Source organism: Mauremys reevesii, linkage group 5, assembly GCF_016161935.1.
Source record: "Mauremys reevesii isolate NIE-2019 linkage group 5, ASM1616193v1, whole genome shotgun sequence".
Taxonomy (NCBI): domain Eukaryota; kingdom Metazoa; phylum Chordata; order Testudines; family Geoemydidae; genus Mauremys; species Mauremys reevesii.
This window is the reverse complement of record NC_052627.1, coordinates 137,155,368-137,173,371: the sequence shown is the minus strand read 5'-3', so window position 1 is coordinate 137,173,371 and position 18,004 is coordinate 137,155,368. Positions and strand designations below refer to the sequence as shown.

Genomic DNA, 18,004 nt, shown 5'->3' with positions numbered 1-18,004 from the left:
TTCGGGTCCTTCCCTTTAAAAAAAGTCCGATCACCCCAGCCAACGTGTGCTTCCCTTTGCTCAGATCCTGCAGATGAAGGTGCGGCGGCTGGAACACCTGCTCCACCTGAAGAACGTTCGGATTGACGACCTCACAAGGCGCCTACAGCAGGTGGAGCAGAAACAGAAATGAGGCAGGGCTCGGTTTGCCTCCCGCGCCCTTCCCTGCGACTCTCACACCCTCAGAACCTCTCCCAGGCACATCTGTAAGAGCCGCCATTCCTGTGCCTCTCCCACTGCTCATGGCTCCTCCTGGGCTTGGAGAGACTGAGCCGTCCCAGGCAGGACTGGTAGAGTCTGGATTTGAATAATGACACAGGGCTCCCAGTTTCTTACAATCCAAGGGCAAAACTGAGGAAAAAATAAGGCCTAGAGTCCAAGAGTGAAAAATGCACATGCACAAGCACAGGTGGCAAATGCACATCTAGAAGTTCACCTGCAATTGTGCATGAGGGTGCTGTAATTGTGTAAGTGCACCAGTGATTGTGCATGCATTTGTTAGTCACGTTTATGCATCTGCACTCAGTCGGCTTTGCATTCATTGCAATTATGGACATGGACCCCCAGTTGTGCATGCACTTATACATTTGCAAGAAATGCTAGTGCAAATGTGCACTCACAAATGTGCCTGAAGGTGATCGGGCTGAGGCAGTATTTCGAGCGCCAGGTTTTCTATCTATAACCAAATCCAGCGACTTTCATTCAGAATATTGACTCCTCTGCTTTCCATGCTTTAGTACCAGGCCACCCCTTTGCTTGTTAATTGTTTTAAAGAGCCCCCCCCCCCTTTTGTTCCATCTGGTGGCTCTTGGGTGACAGCTGATTGGAGATGCCTGGGGAAGGAATGGCTCATTCCCAAGGATGCGTTTCTATAGGTGCGATCCTGGAGCCCTCACTCAGGGACAACTCCCACTGCAGGCTGAGGATCTGTCTACGCAGCAAAAGCTGGCACAGGGCAGCCTACCTGAGCCAGCGTGAATCCAGCTAGGACCGGTAACGTAGCCATGAAGCCAACGCAGCACAGGCTACTGAGCAGAATGCGTGGCCAGGCTCCGGGCCAGGCAGCACTACCCATGCTGACGCCCTCCCGCTCTGTCTTCACTGCTGTTCCCCACGCTAGCCAGCTCGGGTAAGCTAGCCCATGCCAGCTGGTGCTGTGTAGACACACCCTGAGTAAGGCCCTCTGGGATCAGGCCTTGTGGAGATCAGTCACCTCCACCCATTGATCAGTTTACTCTGGGCTCCATTTGGATACAAGCATGAAAAGATCCTCAGCTCCTGGCTCTCTGCTCCTAACAGTTTGGGGTTCTGCAGCCCGTGGGTGGGGTTCAAAGGCTGTCTGACTAGAAAGGAGCCACCTCTACCATGGGCCAAGCGCTGATAATAGCAACGCTGACCAATAGCAGGGCTGACCAATCACAGGCACAGAGAAGCGCCCTGCTGGGCAGATGCTGGCGGCTGCTCTCAGACACGAAAGCTACAAACTCAGGGCCAGCCCCTCACCTGCTGTAAACGGGAGTAGCTGTACTGAGGGCACTGGGCCAGGTCCCGGCTGGTGGAAATGGGAGTAGCTGTACTGAGGACACTGGGCCAGGTCCCGGCTGGTGGAAATGGGAGTAGCTGTACTGAGGGCAATGGGCCAGGTCCCGGCTGGTGGAAATGGGAGTAGCTGTACTGAGGGCAATGGGCCAGGTCCCGGCTGGTGGAAACGGGAGTAGCTGTACGGAGGGCAATGGGCCAGGTCCCGGCTGGTGTAAATGGGAGTAGCTGTACGGAGGGCAATGGGCCAGGTCCCGGCTGGTGTAAATGGGAGTAGCTGTACGGAGGTCAATGGGCCAGGTCCCGGCTGGTGGAAATGGGAGTAGCTGTACGGAGGTCAATGGGCCAGGTCCCGGCTGGTGTAAATGGGAGTAGCTGTACTGAGGGCACTGGGCCAGGTCCCGGCTGGTGGAAATGGGAGTAGCTGTACGGAGGGCAATGGGCCAGGTCCCGGCTGGTGTAAATGGGAGTAGCTGTACTGAGGGCACTGGGCCAGGTCCCGGCTGGTGTAAATGGGAGTAGCTGTACGGAGGGCAATGGGCCAGGTCTCGGCTGGTGTAAACGGGAGTAGCTGTACTGCAGTCAGTGAAGCGATGCTGACTTGCATCAGTGGGGAATCTGGCCCATAGACGCTCTTCTAGCCAGGGATGGGACCGAGCTGCTGAAGCTGGCCCTGCATTCTGAACACGTCAGAACTGGAGGGTGTTTGGATAAAGAGCTGCACTTTGGCCCAACGGGAGCCCGCATGTGGGTTCAGACTGACACCTCCTGAAATTCTGAGGTGTGTGGGTCAGAGGCTGGGTTCAGGCCCCGCTCTGCTTTCTTCTCTACAGTCAGTGACCTACCTGCACTATCGCTTGGCACAACACACTTGCCTTCAGCTTCCTGCGGTCCCGGAGAGCTGCCAAATTCCCACGCAAGCCCCAGTGACTCCCCTGGGAGGGAGAATGCCCCATTGATCTCTGGGGAGTTAGTCCTGGTTTGCAGCAGGGTCAGGGAGAGCAGAGTCTGGCCCCGTGTGTCTCCGAGGCGGCTTTGGGGCCGATGCAGCAGGAGCAGCGTAAGGATGCCATTAAGCAGCAGCTGATGGGAACGCTCAGGTTAGCAACCATCCTGCTCACTGGTAAGGCCTGAAAGTGGCTCCCATCTGATGAGCGCCCAGTGCCAGCAGGCCCTGATCCGGCACCCACTGGTGTCATTGGGACTCTTCCCACTGACATCAATGGACCCTCAGGATCCCACTCCAGTTCTGAATGGAGGGGGTCCATCAGGGCCAGGGCAACCAGCATTAACTGGGCTCCTCGTTGGCAGCCTCAGAGAGACCACGGACTGATTGAGCCAAGAAGACTGAATTCCCCAGGCCTCCGTTCTGGCTTGGACAGTGCAGGGAAGTTTGCCCTGCCGTACCCTGAAGACCTGCTAGGGTCTTCAGCCCCCACGGCTGTCAAGCCGACACTAAACTGAGCAAGGGAAGTAACTTTGCTGCTTTCCTGTATATTCCTGTGTGGCGAGGGATGCGGGTCCCTTTGTCTTTGTAACTAGGGATTCTTGATCAGGATCCTTGCCTCTCCGGAGTCCGTCTGCTCCTCCTGCACCCTCTCCTTGCATCACTGTTGCTGACAGAACTGCAAGCACAGGAGGATGGATGGCAACAGGAGGTGGAGTAAAATCTCCTCTGATCTTTAATCTCTGCTCCATCTTGTGCACCCTGCCATGGCAGTCGATACCTCTGCATCACGCAGGCTGAAAGAGCAGAATGCCAAGCAAAGCATGGGAAAGAAAATACAGGCCACAAATTATCCACTTTGCTGCTAGGCCTGCTGGTCACCTTCACCAATATCCAGGTATCAGGTGCTTGGGTGCAAAACCCAGCTGGGTATGTACTTCTTCATATGCCAAGGGAACCCCCCCACTTATCTACCATATGGACCTCATTATGTACAATATGGACCTCTGTAGCAACCATATGTATACCGTATCATCTCATGATGTTCCATTGCTATTTCAATGGAGCATAGCAGACCAGATGCTGGAGCCGAGGGGTTAGGTTGTCCTGGGTTGTAAAACATGGCGTTCTCTGGTGGCTAATGTGCTAATTTTCCAGACTGGGGCTGGCACTTAATCAATTGTTGATGATTTTTTAATTGTTTTATTTACCAATCTCTGTTTCGATGATTGTGTTGCTGTTTGGTGTGGACTCTGCTGTCTGCATAACCTGGGGGGTTAATTGTATGAGGGTTTCCTGTATCATTTTTGGTATAAAAGTGTTTATTTCCTTTCCTCCTGATGGGTGTGTATGTGTGTGAGAGCGAGAGAGAGAGAAAGAGAATCGATGCAGACATTTGAGAGTAAAACCTGATGCTTGCAAATGTCTCAGCATCTGGGTCCCCATGTGAAGTCAGCAATGCTCTGCTTGTTAGTCAGGATTTCTTGGCAAGTAGCGGATGGGGTGAGCAATAAGCTTTGGAAACATCTGGCTTCCCCCATAGTCTCCCACATACCCAAACCCAGGCCAGGTGCTCTGCAGTGTCTCGCCTGGAAGATGGCAGCATGCAGGGGATAGTCTCCCGGTAGTGATCAGCCATCTCCACGCTATTCCCAGAAGCATCCCATGGTTCTCATGGCAGTGCTGTGACATTAATCCCACCGAGATGTGGGTGTCTCCGGCCCTATTCCCATATTAGATGGTACCCTAGCTTCCTGGGGGAGAGGGGAAGGTAAATAACCCACAATCTCATCTCTTTGAGAAGGCTGATTTTTAACCCTAGTCCTGCGTTTGCAGCAGTGAGGGGGCGAATGTGGGACCCGGCCCTTTTCCCCACGTTCTGGTGCTGGTGTGCGAAGGGGGCCATCCCTCCCCTCCTTTTCTCAGGGCTCATTGGGACACCCTGGCCTTTCCACAGCCCATACTCCCACTTGCCGGGTCTCCTTCACTCTCTCCAGCAGTCTCTCCATGGCTTGGCAACAGGGGCCAACCTGGCCTCTCTTCCTCACCTTGTAGGAGGGAAAGAAACATCTGTTTGCTACAGCCCAGCCTCTGGGTCCATTTCTTGGGTGGCTCCTTTCCAGGCTTCTGCTGAGGAACCTCCTTGAGATAGTCTGCGGCAGCCGCCCCACTCTGCCTGAGAACCGTATTTCCCAGCCAGGCAGCTACCTAGTCACATCTGGGGGAGTAATTACTCCATCTGTTAACCCCTTTGTGACTGCCACAGTGGGGGGTTTCGACACTCCACCCCACGGGTGACGGGAACGTCTGCAGCGCGAGGTGTTTGGGGCGTGTGCAGCAGGTGTGGGGGAGGGAGGCCGTGTCTGGGCAAACGGAGAATGAGCGAGATCTTATTTTAAAGGGCACTTTGTAAAATGCCTCCACACGTGAAACGGCGCCGCTGAGTGGAAGGGTGGGGGCCAGCTTCCAACAGAGCGCTTGCTGTGATGCATTCTGGGTGTTACAGGTGAGCCGAGCCAGCCAACAGAAAAGCTTAGTTTAGAATGGACAGTTTTCTGCAGTTGCTGAGAGGCCGGATGGCCCTCTCAGTTGGACTGGTGGGGGCAGTGGGATTGCTCCATAATGCTGTCCTCAGACACATGGTGTTCTACAGGTGCCCAATGCCCCACTCAGCCTGGATGCTCCATAGCAGGGGGGAGATGTGATCAGCAGAGGTTTGCAGCACATATGCAGTACATGGCATTTGCACAGTTAATTGGCAGCTCATCTTGTCCCTCGCTCCCTGAGCAAACCTGGAAACAGGCCAGTTTTGTAGACTTAGATATGGGGGGGGCAAATGTTTTGGCCCGAAGGCCACTTCTGGGAATATAAATTATATGGTGGGCCATGAATGCTCCCAAAATTGGGGTTGGGGTGTGGGAGGGAGCGTCACCCAGCCCCCATCTGCCCCCAGCACTGCTCCAGCCCCGTCCCCTGCTGCGGCTCCACTCCTGGCCCCGGCCCCTGGCCGCAGCGTGGTTCCCGGCCCTGGCTCCCTCCCAGCCCCAGCCCAGGTATGGCCCCAGCCTCAGGCCCCCTACCAAGGAGGGAAGGGCACAGACAGGGGTAAGGGGGGGGCACGACAGTGAAAAGTTTGGGGACCATGCGCTACGGCTAAGCAGGGGCTGCAAGTTCCATTCTGAGCCACGTTTCCACTTGCTCGCAATGTTCTCAGGCAGAATTCCTTTGGGGCGTCACTTCTCTGGGCTTGGTTTCGGCCCACAGGCGATTTCTGGGAAGGAAATTTGGCACAAACTTGGTTGTGCTTCTTTTTCTGTTTATTCCAGCAGGAGGAATGTGCGTTTTGGAAGGAAATTGGGCCAGCATTTTTCATATGGGGAATATTTAAAGTTGGCTTCATTGTACATTTTCTTCACTGACCTGTCAGTGAACGGTCTTCCTTTAAACCTCCTTGGGTAAGGGCACCTCAGTCAAGGATGGCTACATCAAGGCTGTCTCAGCGGAGGGCCCTGTTGTATTAATGGGCCAAAGCTGTTAATATAACCCAGTCACCGTCCAACATTAACCAGTGGTAAATAAGGTCTGAGGTTTGGTACACAGACCTCAGCCTGCTTCATACCAGGGCAAACACGTTACTAAAAATCCTTCTGCCCTTTTATTATAGAGAAAAGAAGGAAAACCAGAGAAAGCATTTGAAATGGAAAGTACTGAGTGAAGCTTTGATTTTTAACACCATCCCTTGCTCCCTCTGCCTTTAGCTGGAGAGAGTTTTCAGAAGGAAAAAGCCCCTTGTCAGACAGTCTCTTAGATGGTCCCAAAGATGGTAATAACCATCCTTTTGGGGACAAGAGAAGATGTTGGTTTGAGATGGGCTGGAGCTGTTGTTATGAAAGGCTGATCCCGTTTCATCCCAGGTGGTGTCTGGGATTCAGCTGGAGCCGGTCGAGGTGGTGATGTCAGCTGGGTTCCTCTCTCTGGCCTGGGTTGGCCAGGACATCCCTCTGGATCAGGAAGACAAGGTCCCAGGGTCCCAGGAGACAGTGGGGGTAGCAGCCATGATGGTGACGCTCACTCCAGTAGCCTCCATCTGTTCTCCCCTAATCATAGAATCATAGAACATCAGGGTTGGAAGGGACCTCAGGAGGTATCTAGTCCAACCCCCTGCTCAAAGCAGGACCAACCCCAACTAAATCATCCCAGCCAGGGCTTTGTCAAGCCGGGCCTTAAAAACCTCTAAGGAAGGAGATTCCCTCACCTCCCTAGGTAACCCATTCCAATGTTTCACCACCCTTCTAGTGAAATGGTGTTTCCTAATATCCAACCTAGACCTCCCCCACTGCAACCTGAGACCTTTGCTCCTTGTTCTGTCATCTGCCACCACTGAGAACAGCCGAGCTCCATCCTCTTTGGAACCCCCCTTCAGGTAGTTGAAAGCAGCTATCAAATCCCCCCTCACTCTTCTGCAGACTAAACAATCCCAGTCCCCTCAGCCTTTCTCCCCAAAGTCTCTTTCTTGAAGGACTCACAAAGGGAATGGTGGGTGGAATAGCCCGCCCCAGACTCTCATTATTTTGTCCACCAATTAAGCCTAATATCCGACACATCAGTGCTGGTCTATTAATTTCCAGTTCCGTATCTTCTCTTTTTACCCAGCGTGGTTTCAGGACCACTGTCCTTGAGTTATCGCAATGTGGTCTCGTTTTGGTCTGGGCTAATCCAGTCCCTCTGGCCAGTTCTCTTGCACCTGTTTATAACATACGTTACTGAAAACGACTGGCCCTACTGTCCATCAACACTTGTCGTTATAGGTTATGGTGACATCTCGTGAACTTTCATAGACTTTTTACAACTGAGCTCACTATTAGGGTCAGTTTGTTGGTCCAGTGATCACAACAGTCCCCATGGAAACATGCCTCAATCCAAGCCCTCCCCATTAAGGCCACTGCCCTCAAGGACTCGTGTGCTCCAGACACCTCAGAGAAAAGTGATCTGCTGAGGAGGCTGAGGTGTGCCTACAGCATCTTTGATTTCGGACAGTGAAATGTGGTAGACAGTGGTTCCCAAACTTTCCAGGGTCGCGGCCTCCCCTTACCCCTCTCAGTACTCTCCCTGCCCCCAAGACCCAGACAGGGTTAAGGGGACTGAGACTGGGAACGGAGCTGCGGCCAGAGGCTGAGGCTGGGGGCGGGACTGGGGCCAGGGCCAGGGCTGTGGGCAGAGGTGCAGCCAGGCTGAGGCTATGGGGCCAGGCACAGGGCCGGGAGCCACGGATGGGGCCAGAGCAGAGCTGGGAGCCGAGCGGGCTGGGTGGCGCTCCCTCCCCACCCCCCCGTGGGGGCTGGCCTGGACCCCACTGGGCCCCCCGAATGTTTCTCCATGCCCCCCTAGGGGGGCCCGCCCCACAGTTTGGGGACCTCTGTCCTAGACAGTGGAGTAGTCCCCCATTACTTGGGACACTTAAGGCTGGACACAGGCCTAGATCCTGGATTGTTCGGAAGGATCCTGGCCCGGCCCTGGGGAACATGGTCCAGACAGGCTCCAGACAGGCTCCAGCGAGGCGCGCTCTGCTCTGCCACAGGAATACGCCAGGGAGTGAAGTTCTGTCATTCTAAACTGGCAGCCGCTTGCCAGCTGGCAAAGGCCTGGGGCGATGGAAACAAAGCCCTTTTCGGCTGCGGCCCAGAACTGATCCTGCCCATTAGCGAATTACAGCCGCTGATTGAATTACCAGAGCTACCCTAGCGCTCACCAGCCGAGCTGACGGGTCTCTGGAAAGTGGATAGGTTTCATCCATGGTCATAATTACTTCCAGCGCCTGGGGGGGTTCTGGACAGTCACATGAGCTGACAGGCCCCGGAGCACTGAGAGCCAAATACGACAAGTCAGTAACAGCCAGCCAGGAGAAAGATCACCTTGTTCCAGTGCCAAAGGGCCGTAAAGCCGCCTGGGAGAAGGCCGGAGTCCCAGGTGTGGGCTTTGGGCAGTGAAATATTTTAACGCCAAAGCCAGCACATTTCAGAGGAGGGATTCTATGGTCATCGTTATTCCATCAATTCTTAGCATGATCGTCACAGAAATCTTTCCCCACATGGCGTGTAAGAAACGTAAAGGCACGTCCCCCAGCCCCGAAAAGCCTGTCTACATTAGACAGGACACAGGACAGGAGGGTTTCGAAGGCCAGGAGAGCAGCATTCGGTGCAGGAGGCCGGGGCCTGTGGGAAGCTGAGGAACAGGACGTTGGGAGCCGGAGGGAGAGGATGGGAAATAGCAGAAGACACGTAGGTGAGGGATAGAAAGTGGGTGTGGGTGTGGGTCCAATGCAGGCAAAGAGCGGGACCCTGCTGCCCAGCATGCACGGCTACCCCTACACCAACGAACCAGAAAGGGCAGGGAAGTATGAAAGTCAGATCTACCAGCCCCCTTGTTTCCAGGGACGTCAGCATTCACCTGCTGCGATAAAGAAGCAAGACAGGGCCCTGGCTGGTGCCAGGGATTAGTGATGGGCTCCAGAGCTCTCCACCACCCCAGGCCAGCAGCAGCAGCTTGAAGTCAGTCGAGAGGATCAGTGATGGCCAGTCGTTTCCGTAGAATGAGCTGGGGAGGGCGGAGGTTCTCAGCCCAGTTCCGAGCAGGCAACCGGCCACGTCACGTGCTAGTCTGCTTCCTGCCGATGCCTCTTATCAGCCAGCAGCGACCCTCCTGCACACGCGGATGCCCTTTTCTCATTTGACTCTTCTTCCAAATGACGTTTCTCCTCCCTCCAGCTAACATGGCCACAGGCCGCCCCGGGAAGAGGTGTCTGGAGAGCCAGTCACAGCTAATCTGTCTGCAGGCCTCCTTGGGTACCTCTGACTTAGAGACGGCCGCCTGCTTCCTTCAGCTGCTTGCCAGACGGGGTACAGCCCCGCGCTGGGGTCGCTGGGTTTCCCGGAGGGGTAACCGGAGACGTGGTATTTACAGTAGAGCAAAGTGCAAAGCTGCTGCATGTGCCGTCAGCGTCCCCTTGGTGCGACTGACCCATGGGTGTTCTCGCGGCGACGGCAGGACCTGATGTGGAAAACGAGCGTTAGGAGGGATAAAGCAGGCAGGGAAAGAGACGGGTCAGAGTTGGGAGGCTCAACCCAGTTTTCTTTCACCCGGCTGCGGGAGCTGTAGGAGCGGCGGCTCCGTTCCCACTCCCCACCCTAACAGGGAAAAATGCTTTTGCTTCCAAAAGAAATGGCGCGTCAGGGCCCTACAGGAGCAAAGCTGTGCGTGGGGCCCAGCGCACGTGCCCTGCCTGTGCTATATTGCCCCGGCCCAGAGCGGCTTTCTAGACGGGCTCCTGCCTGTGATGTACAGCTGCTACGCGGCAGGTTGCTGATCAGGCACTTGTACCAGATAGGGACTGGCTCCAGGGCTCCCCTCCCAGGGAGATACACCAGAGACGTGTTCACTGGCCGATCATGTAAGGTACTGCCAGGAGTGGCTGTTGTAGGCAGGGGTCGGCAACCGATGGCACGCGAGCCGATTTTTAATGGCGCGCTGGGGCCTGCCGGGACTCCGCGTGCCATTAAAAATCCTGCCCGGCGCGGCAAGCCACAGGGTCCGCGCTCCCGGGCCGGAGCGCCAGGCCGAGCGCAGCAAGCCGCCAGCCCCTCCCCTGGAGCCCTGCCGCCGCGTGCAGCGCTCTGGGGGCAGCGTTTGGCTCTGTGGGGAGGGAAAGACGCTCCCCGCTCATCCGGAGCCCTGCCGCCGCACGTGCAGCGCTCTGAGGGGTGGGGTGGGGCGGGGCTGCGTGTGCGGCGGTGGCAGGACTCGGATGAGCGGGAGCCTTATGGGAAGGGGGCCGGGGTTGGGTAAGGGGTGGGGGCAGTCAGGGGACAGGGAGCAGGGTGGGTTGGATGGGGGTGGGATCCCGGGGCAGTGGTTAAGGGGGGGCTCTCTGGAAGGGGCAGCCAGGGAGCAGGGGGTGGATGGGGCATGGGAGTCCCGGGGTCTGTTTGGGGGTGGATAGGGGTCAGGGGACAAGGAGCAAGGAGGGTCCTGGGGGCACTTAGGGTGAGGGGGTCTCTGGAGGGGTGGTCAGGGGACAAGGAGCTGGGGTGTTGGATGAGTCGTGAGTTCTGGGGTGCTGTCAGGAGGCAGGGGTGGAGAGGGGTGGGGGCAGGCAGGGAGCGGGGCGTTATATGGGACCAGAGTTCTGGGGTCCTGTCAGGGGCGGGAGCTGTTGGATAGGCATGGGAGTCTGGGGGTTCTGTCTGGGTGCGGGGTGTGGATAAGGGTTGGGGCAGTCAGGGGACAGATAGGGGTAGGGTCTAGGGGGCAGTCAGGGGACACGGGGCAGGGAGGCTTAGATAGGGGGTGGGGTCCCAGGAGAGGGTAGCCGGGACAAGGAGCAGGGGGGCAGTCACCCTGCCCTGAGCCCCCACACACCCCCAGGCCCGTGCCCTGAGCCCTGTACCACCCAGCCCTCTGTTGACTCCTTCACCCACTCCCCCATGACCCCAGCCCTGACTCTGGCACCCCCACACATACCCAGCCCCCCTACCCTGACACCTGCACCCCCCTCACATGCCCCCAGCCCTCTGCTCTGACTCTTGCACCCCCCACATCCCAGCTCCCCCACACCCCATGCATCCCGCACATCCCCACCCCCACCCTGAGCACCAAACGGGAGCTCCTGCACCCCCACTCACATTCCCACCTGCACCCCTCACACCAAATGGGAGCTGCCCAGGTAAGTGCCCCCACACCCAAACCTCGAGCCCCCTCCCTCGTTCTAGCTCCTGGCCAGACCCTTCACCCCCAGCCCTGTGCTCGGTCCACTCCCACTCTCAGGTCAGTGCAGAGAGAGGAAGAGAATGGGCCAGAACCAGGGGGAAGGTAGGTACGCACTGTATGTGGGCAGGGCCAGGATCCCAGACCGGCAGCGGGCTGAGTGGATCAGGCAGCCGGGATCCCGGCTAGCAGAAGCCAGCGGATGGAACCCCTGAGTGGCAGGGGGCTGAGCGGCTCAGCCCACTGCCGGTCTGGGGTCCCAGCCGCCGGCCCCGCACAGCCCGCTGCCCGTCTGGGGTTCTGGCTGCCGGACCCTTCCCAGCCGGGGTCCCGGCCGCAGGCCCCACTCAGCCCACTGCCGGCCTAGGTGGACAGAACCCCAGAGCAGCAGCAGGCTGAGCGGGCCGGTGGCATAAGATCAACATTTTAATTTAATTTTAAATGAAGCTTCTTAAACATTTTGAAAACCTTGTTTATTTTACAATACAACGCTAGTTTAGTTATATAATATATAGACTTGTAGAGAGAGACCTTCTAAAAACGTTAAAATGTATGACCGGCACGCGAAACCTTCAATCAGAGTGAATAAATGAAGACTCGGCACAGCACTTCTGAAAGGTTGCCGACCCCTGCTATAAGGTTTGTTACACACGTCAGGACCTAGCAGCTGAATAGTATAGTCCAGTTTAACCTTCTTTATATAGCCACTGGGACCTGGCCCTCTGGCTAGATTCCCCTAACATCCAGTCCCTTCCCGAGTGACAGTGGCCTCCTTCCAGTCTATTGCGATGTCCTGCACCAATGTTCAAGCCCAGGTCGGAAATCCCAACCAATTTTCTGCCTCGTTAGATCTTCCCTCCAGTCCCAGCCATGGCCACCAAATAGAGTCCAGAATTTGGCTACCGCCAGACCTGTTTCTCCACTGCTGTGTTTAGGGTCCTCCTCCTCTGCCATGCTCTTCAGGACCTCTCATTCCTGGGGCACCAACCGCTCCCCTTGAACCTGGTTGCTGTCCTTTCCTCCGGTCCCTAACTCTCAGAGACAGCTTCCCTTGAGTTATGGCCCATTCTAGGCATTGGTCCTATCCCCTGCAGCTATATCTCCTTTCTCAGCACTTCTGGGGGGTCTGTGACGCTAGCAGACCAGGTCATGCCAAGGTCCCCATGTCTCAACGGAACACTGACAAATACATGGCAGCAATCAGTCTGGCTCAGCTGTACGTTAGTATTGTTAAAACAGGTATGAGGGCAATAAGAATGTGTTTAGTGCTTAGACTTTACTGAATACTTGTGAGTTGCTGCCTGCACTAATCTGACATAACATCTGCATCCCGTATTGTAAGGTGCTATTTCAGCAGTTGTATTGTGAGCCTCTGTGACCGCGTAAATCATCAGACTGGAGAGAGACAGTAACTCGTGTGAAGTGCTGGTCTCCAACAGCAGGTGTTACGTCCTGCCCAGCAGGGAAGGCACACTGACACCTGACAGACCATTGTGGGACATTAAAGAGGACAAAAGACATTGGCTGGTCTGCCCTCCCTCCGTGAAGACGAGTCGTGCAAGTGGATTCCTCGCATCCGCTGAGTTCACAGCCCAGAGCACATCGAGGGAAGGGAATAAAAACCCTTAACAAGAAGGAACTGGATCTCTATGATGCCTGGACTCTGGAGCGGCAAGGTTTCTAGGCATAAGCAAAAGAACCCCAATGTGTAGCCTGAGTTAGGCCTACAGGACATACAAAGCTTGCTTATCATAGAAGCTTTGCATTATCTTTCTAATTTAAGATTGAACTCATTAGTGTATCTATGTTGACCTGCTTTAACCTTGTAAACGACTCTCTTGTTTCCCTTTTAATAAGTCTGTAGCTAGTTTATCATAGGATTGGCCACAAGCATCTTTGGTGTGAGATCTAAGGTGCAACTGACCGGTCCTTCGGGACTGGGAGTGACCTGAATATTGCTGTGATTCTTGCTGTAAGTTCTTCTGTTAGTAGCAAGCTTCTGTGGCACCTTATTATAGACTAACAGGCGTTTTTGCAGCATGAGCTTTCGTGGGTGAATACCCACTTCTTAATACCCTGCACTTCTTGGATAGAAGGTGGGTATTTCTGCAAGCTGCAAAAGCATCTGTTGTCTACAGGGTGTGCCACAGGACTCTTGCTCTTCTTATATAAAGGATCTGCTGTCACAAAGGCAGGCTCACCAAGGGGCCAAGAGCGATCGGCGCACCCAGGGGGACGGTCTGTGACTCCACCGCTAGGCTGTTATGGTGCCTGAGGAGTTTACACTGGATAACTGGTTGGAAATCTAAGTACTGAACTGACAACCAGTTCGGTTTGTGCTCTGCTTCCCAACAGTCTGCCCCAAGGTTGTTCTCATGCCCTTGAGCCCGTGCAGGACAGCATGGCAGGGTCTGCTCTGAGCTCATCTCCCAGGTAAGGACCCAACACTTCCTCACTCCTGGGTCTTCTTACCTTGACTGCCATCCACTTCCATCCGTTTCCTAAATCCCCTCTTCCATCTGACCACCCCTCCCAGATGGTACAGACCAGCTGGATCAAGCCCTCCAGGTGTTCAACAAGCATCAGTTCCAAGCTGGGATTCCCTAATCAGCCCTGGCCCAGTCCAATTCCCCCATCCCTCCCTGTAGATGGATGAGGGCCCCTGAAAGGGGCCAAGTCGCCCCATGACACTACCCGACAACAACAGATCTGTGCATACAGCCCTGCACACGTGAGCTAGTCTACAAGAGCAAAGCGCTGAGTGCAGCCCACTGTCGCTGAGCAAACCTGCAATAACGAACCACAGTTCAGGGCTCACGTCACGAGACCCCCCAGTAACAGGAGTTTGCATCGCTCCGTTCTCACGGGTGGTGCACGGTACAAGCGATTGGAGCATCCTGCTCCAGTAAACCACTGCAGGCAGGACAGTGAAGGATAATGACCATAAGGAAGCCGATTTTGGTGTCAAGCTTTCAAGGTATTATGAGAAACAGCAAGGGGAACAAAACGACTGGAGACATTATGGAACGCTCTGTGACGCTGCAGCCTATATGGTTTTATAAAAATATGCTAATGAGTGAATATAATGTAACTGGAATGTGCTTCATGCAAAAGGTCTCTTGTAAGGTATCATTACAAAGCTTATAATCTACTGTGTGTGATCATCCTATTTGTATAAAGGTACCACTCTTGTTTCTGGGACTAGAAATATGAAATATAACCCTGAGGGCCTATTGTAATTATGCAAAGTGTGGGCCATTAATGGTGGTTTGGAATGTTGATGGCTCCCATCAACCAGGGCAATTGTCTGCAGATGGGTGTGTTTTACCTGCAGTGACATGTGATCGTGTCACCTGAACTGGAATCCATCTTTAACCTGGTGCTTTTCCCATTGAGAAGGAGGGGTGGGAACCCAGAGGGACACAGGATTCCTGCCTTATGCTAAAGAGATATAGAAGTGGGTGGAACAGAACAAAGGGGAGGAGCCATCCTGAGGAATCCCCTAGCTACCCCCTGAGCTGGAACAAGGGCTGTACCAGGGGAAAGGATTGGGCCCAGGCCTGGAATGTGTTCAGTCTGAGGAAAAAACTTACTGAAGCATCTCTGAGAGTGAGATTATCTGTATTCAGTTTGATTAGACAGAGATTTGCATGTTTTATTTTATTTTGCTTGGTGACTTACTTTGTTCTGTCTGTTACTACTTGGAACCACTTAACTCCTACTTTCTGTATTTAATAAAATCACTTTTTTACCTATTAATTAACTCAGAGTTTGTATTAATACCTGGGGGAGCAAACAGCTGTGCATCTCTCTCTATCAGGGTTATAGAGGGCAAACAGTTTATGAGTTTACCCTGCATAAGCTTTGTACAGGGTAAAATGGATTTATTTGGGTTTAGACCCCACTGGGAGTTGGGCATCTGGGTGTTAAAGGCAGGAACACTTCTGTGAGCTGCTTTCAGTTAAGTCTGCAGCTGTTTGGGGCAGGTAATTCAGACCCTGGGTCTGTGTTGGAGCAGATGGGCTTGTCTGGCTCAGCAAGACAGGGTGCTGGGGTCCCAAGCTGGCAGGGAAAGCAGCGGCAGTAGTCTTGGCACATCAGGTGGCAGCTCCCAAGAGGGTTTCTGTGATCCAACCCGTCACACGTACCATTTACAAGTCATTAGAAATCAGAGCTCGTCTATCTGAAAGGAAGTTCCCATTGCAGGGGGGCCGCCTGCCGGAAAACAAAACCAGTATCAGTCAGTTAGTGCCTATGCAAATCTATGCCACTGCTAATGGCTTGCAGCTGCATTCCATTCCCTGGGATCTATTTGAACCCTGCAATCATGTTAATACATGCAATAGGCCCCCCTCCCTCTTCCTCTCCAAGCGGAAAATGTACCCAAAGGCTGAGAATCGTGTGGTTATGAGAGCAGGAGACTTTGCTTTTATAGTAAAAATTAAAATGCATTTGTCTGGTGTAAAGTAGGTAGTGCTCATGTCTGTAACAGCAAGCGCAATGCAGGGCTGGCTCCAGGGTTTTTGCCGCCCCAAGCAGCAACAACCCCCCCCCCCCAAAAAAAGTCACGATCGCGATCAGCTCTACCGGCGCCGCTTCAGTCTTCACCGGCAATTTGACGGCTGGTCCTTCGCTCTGAGAGAGAGTGAGGGACCCACGCTGAATTGCCGCCGAAGAGCCGGACGTGCTGCCCCTCTCCGTTGGCCGCCCCAAGCACCTGCTTGCTGGGCTGGTGCCTGGAGCCGGCCCTGGCGCTACGTGAGCTAACAACCTGAGATACAAGCTGAGCTGTAGCATGACTCACGAGCGGTAGCCACTGCACGCTGGTTTATCGCAGGGGTCACTCATCAATGCTGGGTTCTGCAGGCTGATTTGCTCTTGCAGGGTTGCCCACGAGTGCTGAACTATGCACGCTTTGTTATTGTAGGGTCGCTCACAAGCACTGGGCTGTGCACTCTGGTTTGTTGTTGTAGGGTCACTCCTGCATGTTGGGTTTGTACACTGGTTTGTTGTAGGGTTGCTTATGAGCACTGTACTACGGAATTTAAAGATAGAAAAAAATCCTCACAACCCCTCCAAACCCCCTGGCTGATGCAACAGGCTTTTATAGTTGCTGAGGCCAGCCCCCAAGAGGAGACATGTCCCGCTGTCTGGAGTGGCTCACGACCTCAGGCCAGGCTGTCAGAAAAAGGCAGATACCTCAAGCTGGTGGTGCATTCTGTAGTTAGATTTCACCAAGCCAGTGACAAATGTGCACACCTGGATCACTGTACCAGTCTTACCCTGGAGTCACAGACAGTCCTCTCAGACTCTCCAGTCTATCTTGCCACCCCGACAAACCGGACACTGTGATAAAAGGCAGTGGTGCAAGCAGAAATCGTTTCTTGCTGGTACTGCACTCATGGGAGGTACACAAGAGGGGGCACGTGACCCTCCATGTGACTCCTCCCTACCCCGCCCCCAGCCCAGGGCCCCCACGCTCTCCCCGTCCCCTCCTACAACCCCCTTTGTATATACAAACATCAACATGCGTAACTACTCACTTTCCCCCCACATGTGTAGAATTCAGTCTGTTTATATGGAATATGGGAGTTGGGTGAGGAGTCTTTTCTGCATATAGACTCATAGACTCATATGTATGACTTATTAAAAGACAAATGTTATGTAGACCTGTATCCGAAACTGCTTTAGGGTATTGTACCCAAACACTGCATTTCAATGGGGGATTCAACTTCCTTTATAGGAACAGACTCCTGAAACGCTTACCAGCCCACAAAAGTGGTCTATAGTCATGCAAATAGTCCCATTGTCTTCAATGGGATTGATCAAACGATTGAGGGTTTACAGGATTAGGTTCCAAGTTTGTAAATTGTTCTGGGTGATACTGACAATGCCTGAGCTGTCAGATCAGAAGGAGCTTCATTCGAATAAAGGTGGGCAGATGTGTGATAAGTCTTAGCTCCCTCGAGTAACCTATTTTCAGCAAAGTTCTTGGCAGATTCCAGAGGCAGCTGGTTTAAGGCCATCAGTGTCCAGCATTATAATCTTCACTTATAGTTCTCTCACTCACAAAGCTGGAAAACGGGGCATCTGTTTTCTTTGTTTTGCTGCTCCAGTTCCAGTTAACATGTTAGACTAGTTTGGCTGCAAAGAAGAATTCTGTGCACACTGGGGACAACACCTGATTCCTGTCAGGCTGCAGAACTGGGCTGACATCAAAATCCAAACATCCTCTGGTCAGTGCAAGCAGAGGCATTCCTCTACTGATTTGGACTTCATGTGATGCAGTATGGATGTCATGGATAAATAATTCAGACCAATGGAGAGAAACAGAATCAAAACCACTATTTAAACACCTTCCGTCCGCCCCACCCCTCCCCTCTTGAGGACTCCTGATCAACTTAACAGCACAATACATATGCTAACAAACTTAAACAAAGCCTTTACGTTTGTTAGCGTATGTATCGTGCTGTTAAAGCCATGCAAAGAATGAATGCCCTCCCTGGCCGTGTCCTGCTCCTTTAAGGAGCAGAGCGCAGCCCCACCCACCCCCCTCCGGAGAGGGCCATAGTCCCAAGGCTTTCCGGTACCTCATACCCGCTAAAAATCTCTTGCCGGTACTGTGTACTGGAGGGCACTGCCCTACTCGCACTCCTGATAAAAGGTCACTTAAAAATCCACACTGCATCAGGCTGATGATCCCAGTCCCAAGAGACCAGT

The 18,004-nt window shown here is 53.9% G+C and overlaps 1 protein-coding gene across 2 annotated transcripts in view; it reads left to right on the top strand.

Moving 5' to 3' along the window:
• The window catches only part of SPEF1 (sperm flagellar 1), a 32,084-nt gene that overhangs the window by 12,976 nt on the left and 1,104 nt on the right, over window positions 1-18,004 (top strand). Inside the window, exon 7 of one of the 2 annotated variants that reach the window (XM_039539175.1) lies at window positions 65-3,860. The exons of the other annotated variant lie outside the window; for it this stretch is intronic. Coding sequence (XP_039395109.1) covers window positions 65-172 — 108 coding nt within the window. The 3' untranslated portion in view covers window positions 173-3,860. Of the gene's footprint in view, window positions 1-64; window positions 3,861-18,004 lie in introns of those variants that run through there. 2 annotated transcript variants of the gene reach the window in all.